This window comes from Lolium rigidum, chromosome 3, assembly GCF_022539505.1.
Source record: "Lolium rigidum isolate FL_2022 chromosome 3, APGP_CSIRO_Lrig_0.1, whole genome shotgun sequence".
Lineage (NCBI taxonomy): Eukaryota > Viridiplantae > Streptophyta > Magnoliopsida > Poales > Poaceae > Lolium > Lolium rigidum.
The window spans coordinates 391,140,934-391,163,842 of record NC_061510.1 but is presented as its reverse complement, the minus strand read 5'-3'; the positions used below and the strand labels follow the sequence as shown (position 1 = coordinate 391,163,842).

The window sequence follows — 22,909 nt, the reverse complement described above, 5'->3', positions numbered from 1 at the left end:
TACATGCAATTTAGGAAGTACAGTCCCTGGAGATCTATCTGAGGTTCCGACATCTTTATTCTATAAAGCACAAGGTACAGTAAGGAACTTCTACACCACAACTTCAGTTTTAGAAAGTATCTAAATGCTTACATTCCATGGACGCTTTGGTTTCCTCCGGACCTGTCCGCCTTCCTTCTTCCACTCCCGCATCACTGATAGGTAGGCATCATTGTGGAGAGCCTTGCTCACAATGAAAAAGTGAATCCTTCCCATGGCGTGGAAAGAGTTTGCTCTCTGCTATGCATGACCAAAGGAGCACTGTGTCTCCTTCCTGAATACTTCCTGTTGTAATCCCGGCCGTGATAGCTTGAGATTTTAATGTAAATGGCTGCCTGCCAATGCTACCTTCTTGTTTCTTCTAGCAAGTCCACATCATTTTCTCAGGCCTCCTTACTCCTTAGGTATGAGTTGCACCTCGTGGCGAATCATGTGAGAATGCTCGGGCTGGTATGACCGCTTCTCGCTCCATAAACCATAAGAATGGAGTGTATCCCAGAGACCCTGGTTTGGAGTCGTTCTTATACCTACACACGATGGTAGCCTATCGAGTTCACCTGCGCGATTTTCTCCACCGCATCAATGAGTCTTGGTTTGATACCTGAAAGTAAGGCCCAAAGCGTTTAACTCTTTCCATCATTATTGTTCTGTGGATGCAAAGTATCGAGCACAAATCCGCCTGGATGTTTTTATCTTTCACAGAATCAAGCTTTTGAATTCCCTTGGGCAAATTGAGCCATTGCCTGCCATAGGACACTGTATGTATCCATACCAGGATTACGCTTTAAAAATTCATCACGTGGTGTGGCCACCACATCTGCGATAGGCTTCACCTCCACACACTTGCAGTGAACTTATCCACCATTACCAAGATGCTGGGTCATGTTTCCCCTCGCGGTTTTGAATGGTCCAACCATGTCCAGGCACCAAACAAAGAAATGGCCATGTTAATCTGTATGGTTTTTAAGCCTTGTGTTTGGGTATAGATTTTTGCTTTACGCATTCCCTGGCACCCATTGCACTTTCTTACCAGATCCTCGCATTGTCCAAGGCCGTGGCCGCAGAACCCATGCGTCTACTTTTGCCACCACAAGCTTGATGAAGGCAGCCCATATCTTCTGAATTTCTTCAAGCATTTCCTTTTCCCTTCCTGCCTCCACGCCACTTTGAAGGACACCGTAACACTTGTTACACCTCACATTGATGATGGTGTAGGCTTTAGATCTCCCATTCTTTCTGATCACGCCAACCGGCAAGGTGCCGCTGACTGAATTCCCTAATAGGTTTAACCCAAGATGCTCTCTAACCACAAACACCGGTATGCCTATGTCCATGCTGTCCACAAGCATTGCCTCTTCCTATGGGCGCCGTAGTCCCTGAAGCACTGCACAAAATGAGGCTGCTCTAATAGTCCCCGGGTTTCCTTCGTCAATATCCATTAGCACCATGCCACTCCATCGGCACATCTGACCCGACTGGCTTGATTGATGAACTCTCAGTGGTGCTAAGGCTATTCCTGGAGGAATTCTCTTTGCCTGGATGAGCCTAGCTTTGACAAAGCATCCGTTAGTTTTCATTTCTTCGCAGAGACGCGGTACATGTAGAACTCATCCTTCAAGAAACTCTGCACTTTTGCACGTGAAACCGTACATGGCCATACAGCATCTTTTGCGTCCCAATCTCCTAACACTGCTGTACCACAAGATCTGACAGCCCATAGCAATGATCCTGTGTGCACCGATTTCTTTTGCGACTTTAAGCCCAGTGATCAAGCCTCGTATTCAAATACATAATGTTTGATGCCCCTAAATGCACTTGAGAAACATACCCGAGATGATCTCCTGGTGAGGTAGTGCACCGGCACCTAGACCTCTGAGCTTGATCCACAAGTATCTTCCAAACATTCTATCTTATGTTCCCGGCTAAGCAGGCTGCATTTCGCTCCAAGCCAACTAAGAAATCAGCTAAAGTTTTCTGCACTTACAGACTTCTTTCATATACCGACATACCATGATAACTGAATTGCCCATTTTGCAATCCGGCCGCGAGCGCCCTTGTTGCCCATGATATCGGAGATGGGTGCTTCAGCTCACCACCTTCATGGGGTGCTCCTCAAAGTAGTGCTTGAGCTTTAGTGGCTGACCCTTGAACGCGCGTAAGTCATCTTTTGGAAGTGCGGGTAGTTTTGCTTCGAGGAGGAGAGCACCTTCGCTCGAGATAGTATACTCGGCCTTCTGCACGGTTTTCCTTCCTCTTCTCGCTCTACCACAACCACAACACTAACCACCCGGGCCGAGGCCGCTTATGCAAAGCAACAATGGGCTCCCTTTCTAAAGGTGAAGCTCTAAGATCGGGGCCGCATGCGAGCATTGTTTTCGTAGCTCTTTGAACGGCATGCCCATCGCACGAGGGTCCGGACGAACGTATTGGATTTTTCATTAGAGCGTATAGCGGCAAAGCTTTTTCTCCTAACACAGCATTTATGAGCCGGCTTAAGCCAGTGCCAAGCTTCCTGGGGTAGAAACTTTTGCACATCTTTTAGTTCTCGTAGGACGGAGCCATTCTTTCTCATGGTCCGTATCTTTACCTAGGATTGACCTCAATGCCTTGGCTTGACACAAGGAAACCAGCAGCTGGCTTCTGGCGGGGACACCGAAGGTGCATTTTGCCGTGGGTTAAGTCTCCTCATCCTGAACCGTCTTAGGGTTATTCGACTGCTTGGGATGTCTGTCGACTAAAGGCCTTCTTTATCTTGGTATTTTACCACAATGTCATCTACATATACTTGCATTCATTCTTTCCGATTTGACCAAATGCTATTTAGCATAGATGCAGACGCGCTGGTGACGTTGCATCGGCTGCCATGCGCAAAACCAAAAGGCATAGTGACAGATAGCAATAAGCCCCGCAGGTCATGGTGATGTATGAACGCACTTGCTTTTATTTGATCTTCCTTTTTGAAGGAATTTGGTGGAAGCCGGAATAGAGCATATCTAGAAAGGACAACAGCCACACCCTGACGTATTGGATCCAATCACTAGATCGATCCGGTGGCAAGGAAAGGATCTCGTGGGCAAGCCCTTGTTGAGGCTGGTGTAGTGAATCGATGCACATAAGCGCCACACCTTTGGAGCTGCCTGTGCCTCCGGCGTTCTCATCTTTTTCTCTTTTCGACCATTACCGGATTGGCCGCGGCCACACTGTGTGCGTGACCTCCACAATGAAACCGGCAACTAACGGTTTTTGTCACCTCCTCTCCTACAGATTTTCCTTCTATCTTCCGCTGGCCAGGCACGGCGCATCGGCGTCGCCGATCCGGCACCGGACGCTTAGAGAGTGCTCAATGCCACCTCCTCGGAACACCCGCCCAAGTCATCGGTAGACCGAGGCAAAGATATTCCGATTCTCACGGAGGAAGTCGCACGAGCGGCGCCAGGCCTATGCCTATGCTTGCTCGAGTCCGGCACCGATCGCGACCGGTGCGCCTACGGAGTGCGCGGATCCAAAGGCAATTGTCCTTTGTTTCGTTTGTCGCGCTGGAATGCTTGCGTGAGCCTAAGCTTCCACTCATTGCCGCTAGGCTCAAGCCTGTGAGGATTGAGCCATGCGCCGCAAGCTGCGGTCTGCATCCTTCTTTTTTCCTGCATCGATCTGCAGCCATTCCGCTAGGTTCGATCCGCCAGAATGCCAAGCCTCAGTGAGACTTTATAGTTTCCCACCACAGCTGCTTAAGGGTCCACTGGTGGTAAGCTGGCATCTTCATACTCTGAGGTCAGCCGGTATGGTCGTAGCCATGAAGGCACGCCAATGCCTCGGCCTTCCCGGCAAATAAGCATGGTATGGGCTTGCTCTAGGGTCCACCACCTCAACCTCAACATTTTCAACCGGCTAATTGTCACGTCCCTCCAAATGCCACATCCACCCTGGACTTTTCCCTACCCGGGGCCCTTGAGACATGAGTCTCTGGACCGATTCCGTGGGAACGCAGCCCGCGTTAGGAGAAGCATCGACACCGTTATGCTCTAGCGTATGCACTGGTATGCTTGTACATGATGTTTATCTTTGCTTCTTAGTCGTCTATCAGGCACCTGCTGCTTGAATTTCACTCGGCATGCGGCCCTTTTCATGATTGGGTCCACAACAAGAGTGCCAAGTATCCACCCGGGTTCGGCATGATTTTAGGAGTGATCTTTGAACGACCTGTGTGGGATTTCCAGACTCGATCCACAACATGTACGCGGAAGTACCTGCCGGCATCACGGCGCTCACCTCCATGGAGCGCCGAGCCCACACTTTGCTGTCCGTTCGTTGGCTCGGTGACAAAGACAACACAACACAAATGTGGGCCCTCAGTAAACATTCCGGCCCCAGCGGTGCGGTGGAGGTGGTTGATCGATCAGTTATTGCTCCGACCAGGCTAACTTCGTCGGTGCCCATGTTCCTCTTTGCTTGATGGCTGTCAGGCTATATGGGCGCTTTGCTCCAGTAAGGCGGTGGTGGAGGTGGTAGTTGTTGTTGGCTGCAGAAGCATATCTTGTTGCGGCGACGGCAACATTGTGGAGCCCCTGGCGCTTGTGCATCTGTCACCGCTCCCTTTGCAGTAGGCTACTACGAGTCCAAGAACAATCCTTCGTCGAGGTGGTTTGATCGGGTGATCCGGAGTTCTGGTGTGTGCCGCCTAAGAAGGGGCTGCTGATCCATGGCGGCTTCCACGGTGCTACTGCGGGTTCCCGCCAATTCTTTCTACGGCCCCGGTGGTTTCTTTTCTACCCTTCGTTTTTAGGACCACGCCCATATGGGCCGTCCGGTTACGCCTCTGGTACGCCGCCGGCAATCATACTTTTCAGTGCCGCAGCGGCAACGTCAAGGCGGAGAGCGCCATCTTCGATACTGGGAAATCTTCCGCTTCTTTTGTTGTTCCGGTTGTCCAGAGGCATGCCCTGTCGGCTGGCGAGGGCGGGTTTGGCTACTCAAGCCCGTCGCAATAGCGCTGGGCCCGGTTGCATGTACGGTCTCCACGGAGCATAGACCACTACCGCCACCACGTAGTCATCTCCCGCCAAGGCTGCTTGCATGCTTCTTTGCGGCTTTTGCCCGCGGTGATCCTCTCCGACATCCTTGGTCGAATCCGTAGCCATCGCTTGTGCCTTCTTTCAATCATCTCCTTCACAGGCCGTGAAGCTCGATGATGTTCCTGCCGGTGAGATAGTCCACCTGTCTGTTTCAACGCACGTGCTGTCAGCAATACAAGCGAGGCGCATTGGGGCCGGTTTGGCCTCTTGCAAGTGCAAGCATGCAGTTGTTCCATCAAGGCTTCTCAAAATCTATGTCCGTCCAGACAAGCTTCATGCGTCGACAAGTTGTTGAGCCAAATCCGCGGCGGGCCTACCGGAGTAGGACGGTGATGACTCTCACCGCTCCAACGCCGCCATTACTCCACCATCCGTGCCATCGTAAACAGCTGCGGTGACATAGTCCGCCCGACCAATCCTCCAGGCTAGGTCGTTGCCATCATATGTTTTTGTGTCCGGGGCGATTGGAAATTGCGTAGCGGTGGCCTCTTTCTCCCATGATCGCGTGGGCCAAAGCATCTTGGGCCGGGAGGACCTGGTTCGATCATTTCGGAGAGGTGTACCCCTTGTCCGAACCTGCTGCCTGCATCGTGGTCCGCAAGCATCTTTCGCCCGGCGTTTCCCCAAAGGGTTCCGTAGACTCTCTGCTCGTTCTACCTCGATCTCCTCTCCAGATATCTCTTCCTTTGGGTCAACGGCTTCTTGCCTGCCTGGGTACCTTGGTGGTGGCATTTCCTCAGGCGCTGCCCTTGCAGCTCGATAATTTTGCCCGGTTTCATGTCTACCTAGGCATGATTGTTTCCGTAGCCTCCTCGCGTAGCCTCGATCACATTCTGGCTTTCTTACCAGTGCATCGTTGGTGTCCTGGCTTGTTGTTTGCCGGCAAGAGCCGATCGTACCTGTCATCATCCGCTCGTGCATTCATCTCTTTTTCTCTCTCCCTGTCCCATGGGGACGATGCACTGCTCCATGGGACTCTGCTCAGGCATTTCCTCCTTGCGCGAACGGGCGTGATTTTGAGGTCAAGCGAGCCTTGTTCAGATAGCAGGCTACTTTGCCTCCGGCCATTCTTCACAGCTCGCTACCCGAGCAATGCAGCTCTGCAACACGCTCTACTTGTTGCCAAAGCTATCCTCCGGCAGGCGACTCACATGCGGCTCCACCGGGCGAGCCTGTAGCGGCTTTTATAGTTTTTATCCTGCCATCAGACTGCGTAGGTTTCTTCCACAACGCCAACGAGACGCGGAGGCACTTTTACCGGCAAGAACTTCTTTGCGCAGGTCCCGATCTAGGTTGCGAGCTTTAAGCCGGTTCTCCGGTATCCCTAGCAGCATGAGCGCTGACAGAAGCAAAGCCATGGGCAGCGTTGCACCCACGTAGGGTTAGGTTCGGCCGCGCTGCGCCGGACGATGTCGGCGCCGTTCGCGAGCGGCCTGCGTATGTGCCTCCGCCTCACTTCCGAGCAGCCGCCGGTCGATGTTCTCGCGCGATGGGCGTTGCCGCATGTTCATCGTTGCTCAGAGTGGTGTTGCCGGTGTGGTGCCGACGACGTCCCCGCAGAGCACCGGCGTCACGCCTCCGCGCGGTGGTTTGGCCGCACGGGTCAGGCCGCACGACCAGCACCTCTCATCCGCAGCTCTCCTTGCTCGCACCAACGACACCGGTCATCATTACTCGACACCGCCGGCCGGACGCGGCCGGCCACAGGAAGCCACCTTTGCGGTTCCGCGCCACCCAGCACCGGCAGAGGCACCGGCGCACGGGGACGGTGCCGAAGTAGGACAGCGGTGGCTGCCGAACTCGATGGTGGGTCCGTTCTTGGGAAGATGCCGCCGCTGGCGCAGCGCTGCGTTGTCGTTGATGAAGTCCATGTCGCAGTCGTGCACCGCAGCGCGCGGACACCGTGACGCCGCCTGGCGATCTCGAGGATGCCGCGAATATGAACACCCGCAAGCGCCACTTCATGCCCCACGGTGGGCGCCAACTGCGTCGTCGTGGTGAATGGCGACTGCATGCCATAGGATAGGCTTATGTTGGGGCCGAATGGACGCTAGAGATTCGGGAGGGGTTTGTGATTAGATGGGATGAACTTCCGGATGGTTTCCTCAAGAACTTGGCCAAAGCCGAGGTTGAAGAAGAAAGACACAAGGATGAACTCGCTCCAGATCACTTTCTTCATTGATTTCACAGGTTACAAGATCTCTATTTCTCTCTCTCTGTTGCCTCTCTCTTCCTAGCGTGCCCGTTAAAGAGGCTGCCCCCTCCTCATATAGGGGAGAGGGTGGCTTACAAGGCAAAAAACCCTAATGGCATCTTTGACTAGACAAACTACTTTACAAAGATACTTTACAAAGCTACTTTAATCATAGATGATGCCTGGGGTCTCCTTTAAACGGGAGGTCGACGTCCTCCGGCTTCTTTCATCGTCATCCTCCTCTTTATCGTCACGCATTCGTATAAAGCTTCTTTGCTTAGCTCATCCTTGTCCTCTAGCTCTCGGAGAGAATTCCTTGACCAGGTTCGCAGGCATGCTTTTCTTTCCGGCATCCGGTTGTCTTCTTGACCTACCTCGGATACCCTCTTGGGGATACCGGCATAGCTTACTTAGCCAAACTCTTACCTTATGATCCAGGTATGATGATTAAACCAGGTATCATGATGGCCTAAACCATCCGGGTTTGGCATGCCTTTGCGCACTCAGGGGTCATCCCACCGACGCAGTGTCATCTAAAAAAATAAAAAAATAAAAACTAAACTAAAGTACATGTGTAAACAAAAGAGAGAGGGATGATCTACCTTGGCTGGTGAGATAACGTCCTTCATGGGAGCCGCTCTTGGAAGTGTCTGGGTTGATGAGGTAGTTAGAGTGCCCACTATCATTCGTTGACAACAACAAACACCTCTCAAAATTTTGCTTTTATGCTCTCTATATGATTTCAAAACTTAAAAAGCTCTAGCACATGATTTAATCCCTGCTTCCCTCTCCGCGAAGCGGCCATTACTCTTTTACTTTTATGTTGAGTCGGTTTACCTACTTCCTTCCATCTTAGAAGCAAACACTTGTGTCAAGCTTGGCATTGATTCTTACATACTTGCATATTTGCATTCATCATATTACTTTATGTTGACAATTATCCATAAGATATGCATGTTGAAAGTTGAAAGCAACCGCTGAAACTTAAATCTTCCTCTGTGTTACTTCAATGCCTTTACTTTGAATTTATTGCTTTATGAGTTAACTCTTATGCAAGACCTTTTGATGCTTGTCTTGAAAGTACTATTCATGAAAAGTTTTGCTATATGTTATCTATTTGTTAGCAACTATGTAGATCATTGCCTTGAGTCACTGCATTCATCTCATATGCTTTTATAATAGGATGATCAAGATTATGTAAGTAGCATGTCACTACAGAAATTACTCTTTTTATCGTTTACCTACTCGAGGGCGAGCATGAACTAAGTCAGGGATGCCGATACGTCTCCAACGTACCTTTTCGATGTTCCATGCTTGTTTTATGACAATACTTACATGTTTTGCTTGCACTTTATAATGTTTTTATGCATTTTATGGAACTAACCTATTAACAAGGTGTCAGAAGGGCCATGTCGTTGTTCTCGTTGTTTTGGTTCCCGAAGGCGTCGTTCGGGCAATATTCTCGGACTCCGACGAAATCAACGCCCGAACCCTATTTTTCCCGGAAGCATCCGAACACGAAGGAGGTCGGAGAGGGCCAGAGGGCCACCACACAACATGGCGGATGCGGCCCCGGCACGGCGCTTGCGCCGGCCTACGTGAGGGGGCCCGGTGCACCCTCCGACTCAGACTCTTCGCCTATATAAGCCCTTTCGACCTAAAAACGCATACCTGACGTTGACGAAACTCCAAAAAGACTCGTGGCGCCGCCACCATCGCGAAACTCCAATTCGGGGACAAAAGTCTGCGTTCAGCGCACCTGCCGGGACGGGGAAGTGCCCCCGGAAGCCATCTCCATCAACGCCACCGCCTCCATCATGCTCGCGTGAGTAGTTCCCCCATGGACCACGGGTTCTAGCACGTAGCTAGTCGGTATTCTCTCCCCATGTACTTCAACACAATGATCTCATGATGACTGCCTCACATGATTGAGATTCATCCGATGTAATCGGTGTTGTGTTTGTTGGGATCCGATGGATTGTTACATTATGATTAGTCTATCCATATAAGTTTGTGAAGTTATTGTTGCTTTGCCAATCTTGTTGTGTTTAATGCTTGTCACTAGGACCCGAGTGGCATGATCTTAGATTTAAGCTCTATACTTATTGCTTAGATTGTATCTACAAGTTGTTTGCACATGTCTATGTCCGGAACCAAAGGCCCCAAAGTGACGAGAAATTGGGACAACGCGGAGGGGAAGGCTTAGATATGAGGATCACATGTTTTCACGTGAGTGTTAATGCTTTGCTCGGTGCCTTCTGATTAAAAGGAGTGCCTTAATTTCCAAGAGATTCCCTAGAGGCCGTGCCGCACCTAGAGTGGTAGGACAAAAGATGTTGTACAAGTTTCTCATTGCGAGCACGTGATGACTATATATGGGAAACATGCCTACATGATTAATAATCTTGATGTTCTGTCTTAATGCTATTTCAATCCTATCAATTGCCCAACCGTAATTTGTTCACCCAACACTTGTTATTGGAGAGTTACCACTAGTGTAGATAGCTGGGAACCCTGGTCCATATCTCATCATCATATACTCGTTCTACATGACATTGGAAGTAGTATCAACTATTTTACTGGTGCCATTGCTCTCATATTATCAACATCGCTATCGTGTATATCATGCGACTATTGCTCTCATATTACTCTGCTTTCACATCACCCCTCGTTACTAGTGCTTTTTCGGGTACGGTGAATTGACAACTCGGCTTGTTAAGGCTTATAAGTATTCTTTACCTTCCCCTTGTGTCGAATCAATAAATTTGGATTTTGCTTCCCTCGAAGAGCATGTTGCGATCCCCTATACTTGTGGGTCATCGGCGACCCGATACGGCATCCGAGGCTCGTAGGACTCCTTCGCCGACTACGTCGCCGGCGGCGGCCAGCCCGCGCACGATGCATCCGCAGGGAGGCTGCGTGCGGCTACTACCGGTGGATCGTCGACGTGATCTACGACGCGCGCGACAAGATGTACCTCAACATCGGGCTCAGGAGAAGTTCGCGCGAGCACCACAGGCCTCGAAGCCGAGCTTCATCCTCACCGTTCTCCTACTCCGGCGACGGGGACATGAGCGGCCAAGGTCTTCGACGAGACAGCTACTAGCGCCGGGACTACCACGGCGACAACACCGACGAGGAGGACGGCCGATGATGAAGAGTGTTGTTTCTTCGCAGCCGAACACGTGCACGGAAGTTTCTAGATGTTCGCCTCATTGGTAGAACCAACATGGGCACCATCCTCCCAGCCTGGATTTTCCGGCTTGGGTGACTAGGTGTGCCCTCGAGTGTTCTTTCTTAGCAGCGAACACAGGGAAACCTTCGATGCACGACCTAGTTAGGTTTAGTTTTTTTGCAAAATTTTGTATTTGTGTCCACCATGGTTCAAACTATGTATTAGTTTGTGGAAAACCATGTTCTAAGCGTGGTCTTCGTGTAAACCACGTTTCCCAATTATGTATTAGTTTGTGGAAATTGAAATAAAAATGCCAAAAAAGTATTTTAAATGTTTGGGGTAGGCGTTTGGGGACGCGGCTAGGGGAGCGACGTCACCCAAACGCTGGCGACGAACAAAACACATCCCCAAACGCTAAATCAGTGCGACGGTTTGAGAACGCTTTGGAGGACGCAGTCGGAGATGCTCTAAGGCGAGGATTCAAAACTCGCGAGACCACCGATCACACACGGGCATACCGCTGCTCAGAAACGTGTCCCACCGCGTGTGGGCTCCAGGGACCCTAAAGTCCCTAGCGGGACGACACATTTTTTTGTTGTTGAGAATTCACCACCCATTTATTTAAATGATAGTCTCGCTGCTTACAAACATCCCGGGGTGGATCAATGAACCAAACATGTCTACCTAACTCTAGATAAATCGAGCTGCCGAGCTAGAACATGAGCATCAACATTTGACTTTCTTTCTCCTCATGGACTGAATCTGCATCCGCCGAAACTCCATGACGCGTGCCTTAATCTCCGGACGATATGCCCATATGATCCCATTCCCTCTCCTCGATACCGCTAATGGCGTTGCTACAATCAGAAGCCCGGTATAAACCTCCGAAGCGAAATGTCCGTTTGCCGAGCCATTCCTTCCACGACATGCCATGGCTTCCAACATCTCCGGATCCGTCACTCCTATGATCACCACACGAAGAGGCGCCAAGGAACAGTCCATCGATCCTCGAACCACTGCCGCGATCGCCCCAGTCGAGGAGTTCTTCGATAGGGCTGCATCAACATTTACCTTAGCGAAACCCACCGGAGGCGGAATCCACTTTGGGACGAACATCTAGCGGGACGACACATGCCACCTTTCCTCTCTCTCGCGCAAAAAAAAGGCCCAGTTCGGCCCAGACCCAAGCGATCTAGCACAGTAAATAGCAAAAATCCAAAGCAAGCGGGAAGGGGAAAGCATTAAAAACGCGAAACCCCACCGCGAATACTTAACGCCGCGCCTCCCTCCACTCCCTTCCCTCTCTCTCGCTCGCCTTTCTTTTTCCCCACGTTGCCCCAACTCGCTAGGGTTTCTCTGGGTTTTTGCCCCCGCCCACCCCGCGCCGTCACGCCCGCGCGCCGCCGGATCGACGCCCATGGCCCCCGCCGTCGCGCCCCGCCGCCGACCGTATCCTTTTGCACCCCGCGCCGCCCCGCTCTTCCTCCGATTTACCCGCGCCCATGTTTTTTTCTCCGAATCTCCCGGTGTTTTGTTGTCGCCCGTCGCCGGATCTCTCGGTGCCTGGCTTGGTTTCTTCCGGTTTTGGGGTGGTTCTGTCGCGGATTCGAAAGGGGATTTGTTCGGTGGGGACTTTCGAGGTTTTCGTTGGGTAGGCGTGCTTCCTCGTTGCGGATGAGGTTTTCCAGATTGCGGCCGGAGCGCGCGCCTGGATTTCTGTTCCCGTCCGTGGGGTTTGGGATTTCTGTACTCGCGCCTAGTTTAGCCCCCCGCGCGACGGTGTGATTTTGTACTACCATGTTTTCGGATTTCGGAATAGTCTGGATCAGTTCGTTCCCCTTGACTGGTTTCGCTGCAGATGCTACGGATTTGCTGCAGAAGCTCACCCTGGATCCCCAAGAGCGCAGCCGGGGACGGCAAGGAGGCCAAGAAGAAGGTATGACTAATCCCCTCCTCTCTGTACACAAACCTTGTTGGGTCGCTGACGCTGTTACAGTTGACTCACTGTGACGTTTCATTGTCTGAATTTGGTAACTGTGCAGGTCTTGGCACCAGCGAACGGTGGGCTGAATGGCGCGGTGGCATCTCAGAACCCTCAGGCCCTCTCCGGCCGAGCAGTGGGCAACTATGGGGCAGCAGGATTACAAGAACGCCGCTGCCGCCATGTATTATGGCGCCGATGACATACCCGTATTACTATGGAGGTGAAGCACTAAGGCACCATTTAGCCTATTACTACTGTCTGTTTGTACTGAATTAGCGATTGCAGGGCAACTGTGCAGTTAGTTTTTCGTATGGAATTGGTTATAACTGTTCCTTTTGGGATTTTATTTTTCAGGTTGGGGTGACTATTCTGTGTATGTGAGCCATGATGGAACAGAGTCACTGACCCCTGTGAGTACTGCAAACACCTACTTGGTTCATTCTATTGGCCAACCCTTTTGAAATAACTTCCATATGTACTGAATCGTGAAGATTTACCACCTGTGAAGTGTATTCGAACAAATTACTTAGTCTGTTTGCATCTGCAGGGTGCTTATGGGGACATGTATTGCTATCCGCAATATGGCGCTGCCGCATCTGGGTACGATGGGCAGTACTACGGATCTCAGAATAACCAGTACCAGTCAACATATCACCAGCCACAGACTACTACTGGCAAGACAGCATACAAGTCTAAAACTGGCAAATCAGAACCTTCACCCCAGCAGGATGTTGTTTCTGCCGCTTATCAGCAACCTGGGTCCGTGGATGCTTCCAAGGCCAACTCAAACAGCACTGATGCTGTAAAGGGTCTGAAGAAACCAACGTTCCCCCTGAAACCAAGTGGGCGTTCCACCAGTTACCAGAACTACGGTGACAAGGCAGCTTATCCATTGTCTGGCAGTCATGTTTTCTTAGATAAAACGCAGAAACCCTCTGCTGGAAATCCTACGTCGACTGCTTCTAATCCTAAAACCAAGGTACAGTCAAAGGATCGGAATTTTGCCAAGTCATTTTTTGCTGTGCAAATTATTTTGTCACATTAATCTGTATTTATATGTAGTTCACTGATCTTTGTTTAAAAGCATGTGCCATAGATTTTCTGCAATTCTGAGTATTGCTGTTTATTCTTGATCTTACCTATGTGGTTTGGCCTGGTGCATGAAAGCATGCATTTAGGAGCTTGATGCTGTATGTTGTTGCCATTTAGTTTTGTACATTTGGGTTATTTTAAGGCACACTGTGATAACTTTGCTAGCTCAAAGTGGAATTTCGTATTCAGCAGCTCTATAAGTTCACCTGTTGTATAGCCACTTCTAATCGTGGATATTTTGCAGGGATTGCTTGGGCCGAACTCAACAATGGGGCCAGCATCTACTGGGTACATGAGTTCAATGTACTCTGGTAGCGCAATGTACAATCCAAATGCATATGGACCTGGCTTTTGGTATGGGTCACCCCTCTATGGCTCTGGGGTGTATGGTGGGTGGAATGGGCTGTCAGATGGAAGGTACAAGCCCAGAGGAAAAGCATATGGACCATACCGTTTTGGCAATGAGAACATTGATGGCTTGAATGAGCTGAAGAGAGGGCCAAGAAGCAATCTCATTAAAACCGAGCAGGTCACTGGAGCAGCTGATGTTGCAGCTGCAAAAGGACAGGAGCTTCCTAACGGTGATGCTTCGAAAGCTGTTGTGCTGGATCAGCACAATAAGGCTGACTTTGTTGAAACTTACTCAGATGCCAAGTTCTTTGTTATAAAATCATACAGTGAGGATGATGTTCACAAGAGCATCAAGTACAATGTTTGGGCAAGCACCCCCAATGGAAATAAAAAGCTGAACACTGCTTATCAAGCAGCTAAGGACAAATCAAGCAATTCTCCTGTATTCCTGTTCTTCTCTGTAAGTTCTTCACCGTGGTGCTATAATTGCTTGTTTTCTCTCTGAATAGTCTACATAATGGTTTCTGATGTTTTGTGCCTTCTGCACATCCTCTTTGTTTCAGGTGAACACTAGTGGCCAGTTTGTTGGGCTTGCTGAGATGGTTGGTCCGGTTGATTTTGACAAGACAGTTGAATACTGGCAACAAGACAAGTGGACTGGTTGTTTCCCTGTCAAGTGGCACATTGTGAAGGACATCCCCAACAATTTGTTGAAGCACATTATTCTTGAGTACAACGAAAACAAACCAGTGACCAACAGCAGAGATACCCAGGAGGTGAGAACTGCAGACTTAATTCTTCTTATTTCCCTCTATGTAAAGTTACTGGTGGCATGCCGTGGCAATCATTTTCAGTGTGCTTGCATTGCTAATTATGAACAGTAATGAATCTCAGTGTGCTGCATTAAAAATGGAATAACCTTTTCTTTTTGCATATTTAGCTCTATGAATGATGTGCTCAATAGGGTCTTGCCCTGCATTCTCATGGTGTCTACAGGTTAAGATTGAGCATGGCCTTCAGGTCCTTAAGATTTTCAAGGACCATGTCTGCAAGACCTCCATGTTGGACGACTTTGGCTTCTATGATAACCGCGAGAAGATAATGCAAGAGAAGAAATCCAAGCGACAGCAGCCGCTGGAGAAGGTACGTGGCTAGCAGCATACTATATGTGATATATAAGCTCTATACCCATGTGAATCTTACCACTGAATAGTTTTGTCCTCTTACAAGTTCATTGTTTTAAACCTCTCAAAACTACCGAGGGCTATCTCAGTGTTGGAAAATGTTCTAAGAATTCACATGCAAATGTCTGTCAGTCTATCGTTTTTTCTTGTAATGTAATTATTCACATGGCAGCTTGATCCTGTTGAATTCAGTGAAATACCTTGAGTTTAGTATCGTCCCTGATTAAAATCAAGTTCATCTTTACTGAATGAAAGACTTACCTGAACAACCTTTACTGATCTTGCAGATTACGAATGGAAAGCTGCTTGCTACCAGCAACACTGAGAATCAAGATGTTGATGGAAAGCAGGGAGTGCAGGAACTTGCTGTTCTTGGGGAGCAAAATGCTGTGGTGGAGAACAGCGTGGCGACCGTAGCTGGAAACGGTGTTGCCCCAGCAGATGCAACCCCAGCAGTGGTTGCAGTTGGCTGTTAATTTTCGCTGCTCAAGCCATTTGAGCATCCATGCAAGGGAGGACAGCTTATACAGGGTGCAGAGAGCTGCTGTGGTTGAAGGCATTCGAGATTATGCTTGCTTTGAAGGTTGCAGAAAGTTGCAAGTCTGAGGCGATTCAGGATTCAGTTAGAGGCTTTTCTTTTCTTTTCTGGTAATGTTATTCTGTAGCAGTATTTTCTTTTGCTGGAGTCTGGTGCTTTGGGTGGAGGCTAGGAGAGTAGAGCTCAGTTCTTTTTCGGGTGCGATGTTTTGTGTTATGAGATGGCGTTAGGAGTTGTACCTAGGGGTTTCAGATCTGTAAGTTTTTTTTGCAACCAAAGATAATGATTTATGGTGCGTCTTTCATTCTGCAAGTGAATGCTAGCAGTTCAGTAGTGTTATTTCTATCATGCTGTCTTGGCCCATGCCCTATCTAGGGCGACCTCTGCCCCCCTCCTGTCAGGCCTCTACTCTCTGAAGTTCAGTTTAAAAACTGTAGGTTCAGAAGACTGCATACAGTTTGATTTGTGCGAAACTTTCCTGGGGGCTTGTCAGGATCGCTAAAATGCTTAGGTTAGTGTTGTGATCTGAGCTGAAGATTGTAATGTGCCTAGCTTTGTAGTACTGTAATATTGATGTCTGCTTTCCTTCCTCCAATTCTTTTTTTTTTTGAACAAAAGAGAGGTCACTTCCTCCAATTAGTTGCCTAGGAATATGCTACCCTCTGTTTCATGATATAAGACAAAACGTCTTATATTATGGAACACGGCTAGTACTTGGTCGTTTCTTTTGGGATCTCAAATCGAACCTTGTTTTGTTCTAGAAATGGGTGATTAATTGAGTGAAAACTGATGCACTGAGATTGAGGAAAATAAGCAAATATTTAGAACCCCTGAGTAGTCCTTTGTTTGTTGGTATCTACTCATCTTTCTAATGCTAAAGCACACATAGTCACATACTACTACTACACTAGTTCACTGCATTATGGTTTTCTAGGTCAACGCTTGTTCTATGCTTATGTTTCTACTAGATTTTAAATAACTACGTTGTGCAACTTCCTCCTGTTTGTACTATGAACTAGTAACCATTTTGTTGCTCTTTTGATACTTCAGCTGACTGAGGATTATGTGCCGTTGGGTTTGTCACATGGATTTAGCATCTATGTTTGTGTGACATATCCAAGTGCCGAATGACATTCGCATAGCACAGCTGGTTCCACTGGAACTATACTACATTAAGAAGTTAGCTTCAGGTTACAAAGCAGTGCAATTGCATCATATTCAGATGCACTGCACAACAAGCTACTTCTAGACTATAGTCCAGTTCTTAGCGACACAATTTATAACTGCAGAGAAAACACCTACTCATAAGTCTAACACATGACTGCGGAACCTAACCCAGCAGAACAAACTGGTCATCGACCTTCCGAACGACATGAACTGTCATCGTCACCTTCCTGGCGCCTCTCATCAGCTCGAAGATGCAGACATAGCCCTCGCACAGACTGTTGTCGCGGACAAACTTGACCCAGCGTCCGCCGTTGAAGCCTCGGGTGAGGCTTGCGTGGTAGTACTTGACATGCCACTGCTCTTTGCTGTTTGGCCTCAAAAGCAGCACCTCGTGTGATTTTCCCTCAAGATGTTCAGCTGCAAACTTGCTGGGGATAATCTGCAGGCAGGTAGATTGCTAGCTGGTTCAGTTGTTCTTAACTGCAATGCTTATGTGTCATAAAGACACTAACATATTAAGATGTTCAGGCAAAAAACACTGACATATTCAGAAAGTTATAAGATTTATGGAAGATAGTAACATATTAAGATGTTCATGGAAAAAACACTGAAATATTCAGAAACTTCTCCAAGATTTATGGGTAAAAAAGCTCCAAACTGACGGAGGGAAAAGCTACATGGTACTACGTAGTAATTTTCATCCCATGGCAGAAATATTGAACTGACCAGGATGTTTTTCGCCCCACGAACATGGGACTTCTGCAGGACCACCACAAAAACAGGATTGCGTGGTTGAATTGATGCCAACCCAAATATTTGCTCTCGTTCGTCCGCAGTTAGGTGACTTGCAAGCCTTGAGTAGGAGTAGTTGGAGTAAGTGTGTTCATTGTCACTTTCCTCTTCTTCATCGTCCACCACACACTTATCTTGATAGTTGCTGTTGTTTGGAGATTCAGCTTCTTTTACTGTGAAAATGCAAACATTATGTTCACCGAATTACTACATGATTTCTACAGGACACACTGCAAACTTGCATTGGCTTTACTTACTCGGTTTCTTTGATGTAGAGGCCTTGTGAGGAGACCCAACCGGCTGCGACAGCGGCACAATGGCATTGTTGGAATCACTCAAAAGACAGTGTCCTTCAGCTTGCTGACCCATAATGTTGTCAAAGTGTCTGTGCATGTTGGTGCCCTTTTTATCGGTGAAGAAACAGGACGCTTTCTCAGAGCCGCTCGAGTCAAAGATGCGTACATCAAAGCAGCCAATGCCACTGCATTCGAAGAGCAGGAGGTCATTCTCCTGCAGTTCATGATCCTTGACAAATTCTTCCCATCCTGACACAAAGAACAGCTCATCGGCAATCTTTTCGGCGGCGACGCACCATGTCTCGCCGCTAGGTGATTTGAGGGTGAATCCTTCCTTGGCCATAAGCCTGGTGAAATTGTTGGCAACCTTCTCTGGAATGCTCTAATATAAGATGAACACTTTAAACAGACATCTCGTATAACCAGTTTGCCTCAGTGGATGATATTTAACAAAGTTCATTCAGATTGCATGAATTGACTAACTAATTCACCAAACCAATCAAAGAACGTCATCTAGGAAGAATGAACTCAAAAGCTACTTATTTGAACTTCATTGTCTACAATTTGTAATCTATCTCCAATCTGAATTTTTTCCCTAAAATCCAGAGATATACAAGATTAATTACGACCACAAACATTTAGACGCAGCTGCCACAAGTTTCAGAAGGTAATCCGACCTACATGCAGAACTTGAAGAACCCTGAACATGGCGGGAAGCATATGGAGCTTGAAGAATCCAGAGATATACTTACAACGCGATGCTGAAAATCACCAGTCATGAGCTTGAAGAACCTGATGTTGCTCAAATCCATGTGCTCCCAGAAGTAGTGCTCCTGCCACTCCCTGCACTTCACGCACCTTCCCTTCTCATCACCCACCATCTCCGGATCTCCCCTGTCGCTGCTGTTGGAGACATCCATGTGGAGCGTCAGTTGCCACACCTCGGATCAGTGGATGCAATGTAGTGCAATGAAAGGAGAGTGTTACATGCAGCTGACCTGAGGAAGGAGAAGAATGAGGGAAGTTGTTGGCTTCTCCGATGAGATCTGAACTCTTCTCCTTGATGTTAACGGGAAGAGGCCGCTTTGATGAGGGTAGTAGGAGTGGTTACTAGTGAACGAGTGAGTGCGATTTCACAGGTCGCAGACCTTGCTCACCGACACGTGGGGTCAAGGATGGACAAGTGTTGGGATGGCGTTTTTGCCTTGTCTTTGGAGTGTGCACGAGTCGGTGCTCGGTGGAGACAATATCGAAGCACGAGTTGGTGTGCTCGGTGGAGACGGATATTGATGCGCGACTATGTTTTGGGGGAAGGCATTGTGAGAACATCACTTATTTTGTTGTAGACAAAAGGTAAACTTAGTGATCTCAGATGGTTTCCAAGATAAGGATGTTATATCTGCAAAAAAAAAAAAGATAAATATGTTATGGTTCATAACTGATATTTTTTCTTTACAGTGCAGAAAAGAGTATTAGGTTCCACAAAATCGGCTTAAACTTGCAAACTTACAACAAGCCTTGCAAATGAAGTGGTTTTTCCTCCATTTGGTGGAAGTGGGTGGACAATGTGTATTCCGATGTTTTCTTCCTCACCACCATCCACCACTAAAGTTGATGAAAGGATAAGTTAGGTCGCGAAGACTATCAAGAGATCCTGGCTATCAGGAGGTCAAAGTTTGAAAAGGAGGACACTGAAGCAAAACCTAGAAATAAACAATTTTGTTCCACAAAATAAAGCATGGCTATTAAGGTGAATAATGATATTGGTCCATTCTTTGTGACAAGCTAATGCCTTCATTAAGGGTCGGGGATTCTTTATCGGCCTTAGTATTGTTCCTGATATGTTTTTTTTTGAACACAGGAAGGGGTCTAGAAGACCCCAGAGAAACATCCATTAAAGTGGCAGGTACAAGATTTTATAGAAAGCTCCCTATACAACACTCGCACTAAGAACCTAAAATTTGAAGAAAGAGGCTTGCACTTTACAAAAAAACACCCTACAAAGATCTTGAAAAACGCAATCAGGGACCAGGGTGTCTCTGCCACCAACTGCCGGCGTCCTCCAGGCATCGCCGCCGAGAAACAGGAGCAAGCAGCTCGTAGGCTTGCTTTCGGCGCAGATCTTCTGCCAACGGCCGTCGTCAAGCCACCGGGGACGAAACCACTTGGTAGCCTGGCGCCGTCGAGCTTCCGTTGCAGAAGAAGAGAGGCCTCCATGATGGAGGTTGAGCTCGGGCCGCCATATCGGCCAGAGATCACAGTTGTTGCTGATATGTTGGCTATTTTCATCTATGGAGAAAGGGAGGATTGGAATACTAGTGAGCTCGTTCCACATTTGGTTAGTGATGACTCATCTATTCTATAATACAACTCATGGCACATTTTTTAATGGACCATGATTTGGTCGAAGATTATGGGATTCTGAAATAAATTTTCATAACAGTGAAGTCTACTATTCGGGAAAGCTAAGGAACATTGGCTTGACTATACATGCCTTTTGCTTGCGCTTAAGCTCCAGAACCAGGCCCGGGCTTACGAGAGTGTGAGGTCCTGGACTTTTTTTTTTGGAGAGCTGCCTTTTCAAATATTAGGTACTAATCACATTACAATAATTTCCCATATAGTGAATAGACCTACTAAGACGACATTTATGTCTCACTGTCACATTTTGTATGGGGTGGTTGTGCTACATAAAATAGACGATTATCATATTTTGTCATGAACTTCAGCGAAGAAAATAAATGAAATGATATTTAAGATAGGTTTTGAGAAGGATAAAATCAAATAAGCCTTCCTGCAACAAGTAATGCGCATGAAAGGTTTCGACCCAAAGTATGAAAATAGAATGCGAAATTTGTGCAAGGTGCCAGTGTATGAACAATGGCCAATAATGAAATTGGTCGCTATTTTCGAACTAGAAAGGTTTAAGACAAGGTGATCTAATGTTCCAATGCTTTCCAATATGGTTGAGGATATGCTGGCAATCCTCCTTGCTAGGGCAAAGGAGGATGGTCAAGCAGGGTCCCATCCTTCATCTAGTTGATGGAGGGCTATCAATCCTATAATATGTAGATGGTACCATTCTTTTCATGTAACGCACTTAGTGAAGGTTTTAAAATCAACTTTATCCTGTCCATAGTTGAACAAATATCTGGGCTTAAATCAACTTCCATATTTTCTGATTTTGGTAAAGAGGAGGAACAACGGTACAAGCAAAAAAATATTTCTTGTATGTCTGGTTCTTTGCTTTTCAGGTATCTTAGGGTACCCATACATCACATAAAACACTGTAATTCATAATGGAATCGAGTAGAAAGTTGCTTTAAAGGGAAGCTATGCTGCTTACGAGAAAACCCGCTACCATATGGAGATTGACTTGTTTTGGTAAAATCTATTCTAACTAGCATGTCGATATTTGTCTTACCGTTCCTTGAAATACCTAACGGGGTAAGAAAATGATTTGAATTTTACATATCAAGGTGTTTCTGGCAAAGCAGTGAAAATAAAAATAAACATCGGCTAACTAAATACAATATCATTTGTAGGCTAAAAAATGTGGTGGTTTAGTTATTGAGGTGTCGAAAGTGCATATAATGTCTTCCTTATCGGTTTTAGATGACCTATAACAATACGCTTAAGGGAATAGCATTCGTATCTAGTGTACTCAGGTACACAGTCCCACCAAATGATTTAACCTCCAAAACGTTGACTCATCGCATACTGCAAAACATATTTTTCCATATGAGTCAAATAAGGAAGGGCATGAATAATACAAGAAAAAGATGATGCCTCAAGCAGAACATCTTACAGAATGCAAGGCATGCTAAATAGCACAAGGCAATCCGTAGGTGTGCCAATCGTATTAAAGACGTATGCCAAGTCCTTCATCATCCATCATACTTCTGAGCTACAAGTAGAAGCCGCTCACCCAGGGTTATCTGCAAAGAAGATGATTCTTCGGATAAGATGTTGAAGACAAAACTACATTAAAGGACTCAAGGCGCACATGATAAGCTTGCAGCAAGCATATCTAGTGCTCTTGAAGACCACACGCTGGGCAACGTTGAGGAACTATGAGGTTGTGCTCATCAAGTAGAAGACCCATGCCAAGATCTTCCTCAACACTTTTTGGAGGCAAAATAAAATCCCATGGAATAGGGTCCAAATTAGTGCCTTCCATAGGCAGTTGAGAACCTCTTTTCTATGATTCAAACGACAAATATAGGAAAATTTCCTAAGTAATCGAATGCTAAAAAGTTCATAGTAACTGTACAATGCAAAAAGGGTCTAACTGAAATTTGGCAGTGCCAGCAGTATAGACAATTTCAGAAACTGTAGGAGTACTTCGTATTATCTCAGACTAATACGGACGAAACAAATGCCAAAGAGAGTAAAGAGAAACAGATTGTTCACCATGCGTACCTACACACACACAATAAATCTGCCACTGAAATTGCAGTGAGCATACACCGTACTGCATGAATCTGCAGGCTTCAGGGACGTCAACATGTCCATTTGAAATAAATGAATACTAGATGTGTTAAAACGGCAGCGCTAGAGGTTACAGTGATGGAGCCTGCACATTGTTATGCACTTATCATGAACCCTTGTGCATGGTGAAATAAAGAGTATGCTGCAAGAGCGGCAGCCTTACGGAACAACCAGTGAACTGGAGATAAGAGCATCTCCACTCGTGCCCCCATCGAGGCCCCCGGCGAGCGTTTTTTCCATCCGGACGGCGAAATTCGGCCCAGTCGCGCCCCCGGTTCCTCGTTTTCGCCCGGATTTGGCCCTTCATCCATCCGGCGAGCCCACGCCACCCCCGGCCCCCCGGGGAGCGCTCGGGGACTCCGGACGAGTGAAAAGCGGGGAAGGGCCCGATCTGTCGGTGACTCGACGCACGAACCCCACCGCCACGTCGCTCAAAATCTCCCCCACCCCTCGTATCTCTCTCGCCGCCGGCACCACCCCGCCGGTTTGTTGCCCAGATTCCGCCGCCCCTCCTTCCCCACCTGCCTATATTCC

The 22,909-nt window shown here is 47.7% G+C and overlaps 1 protein-coding gene and 1 pseudogene across 1 annotated transcript; one reads left to right on the top strand and one right to left on the bottom strand.

Annotated features, from left to right (window-relative positions):
* LOC124697657 overlaps nt 1-15,933 on the top strand; it is a 17,190-nt pseudogene extending 1,257 nt beyond the window's left edge.
* Nucleotides 15,934-16,854: 921 nt separating this feature from the next.
* Nucleotides 16,855-18,978, bottom strand: LOC124700789 (B3 domain-containing protein Os12g0592300-like). Its single transcript, XM_047232860.1, has 5 exons — nt 18,883-18,978; nt 18,637-18,787; nt 17,846-18,266; nt 17,523-17,761; nt 16,855-17,235 (listed from the first exon to the last, which is right to left on the bottom strand). Exons 2-5 carry the CDS (start codon nt 18,763-18,765, stop codon nt 16,960-16,962), a joined length of 1,065 nt encoding a protein of 354 aa, XP_047088816.1. The 5' UTR covers nt 18,766-18,787; nt 18,883-18,978; the 3' UTR covers nt 16,855-16,959.
* Between the last annotated feature and the right edge of the window lie 3,931 nt (nt 18,979-22,909).

Coding starts and splice junctions, on each gene's coding strand:
- LOC124700789 (XM_047232860.1), bottom strand. CDS start 18,765: ATGGTGGGTGATGAGAAGGGAAGGTGCGTGAAGTGCAGGGAGTGGCAG. Junction 18,267..18,636: donor GTGATTTTCAGCATCGCGTT/GTAAGTATATCT, acceptor ATCTTATATTAG/AGCATTCCAGAGAAGGTTGC. Junction 17,236..17,522: donor GTGGGGCGAAAAACATCCTG/GTCAGTTCAATA, acceptor ACCTGCCTGCAG/ATTATCCCCAGCAAGTTTGC.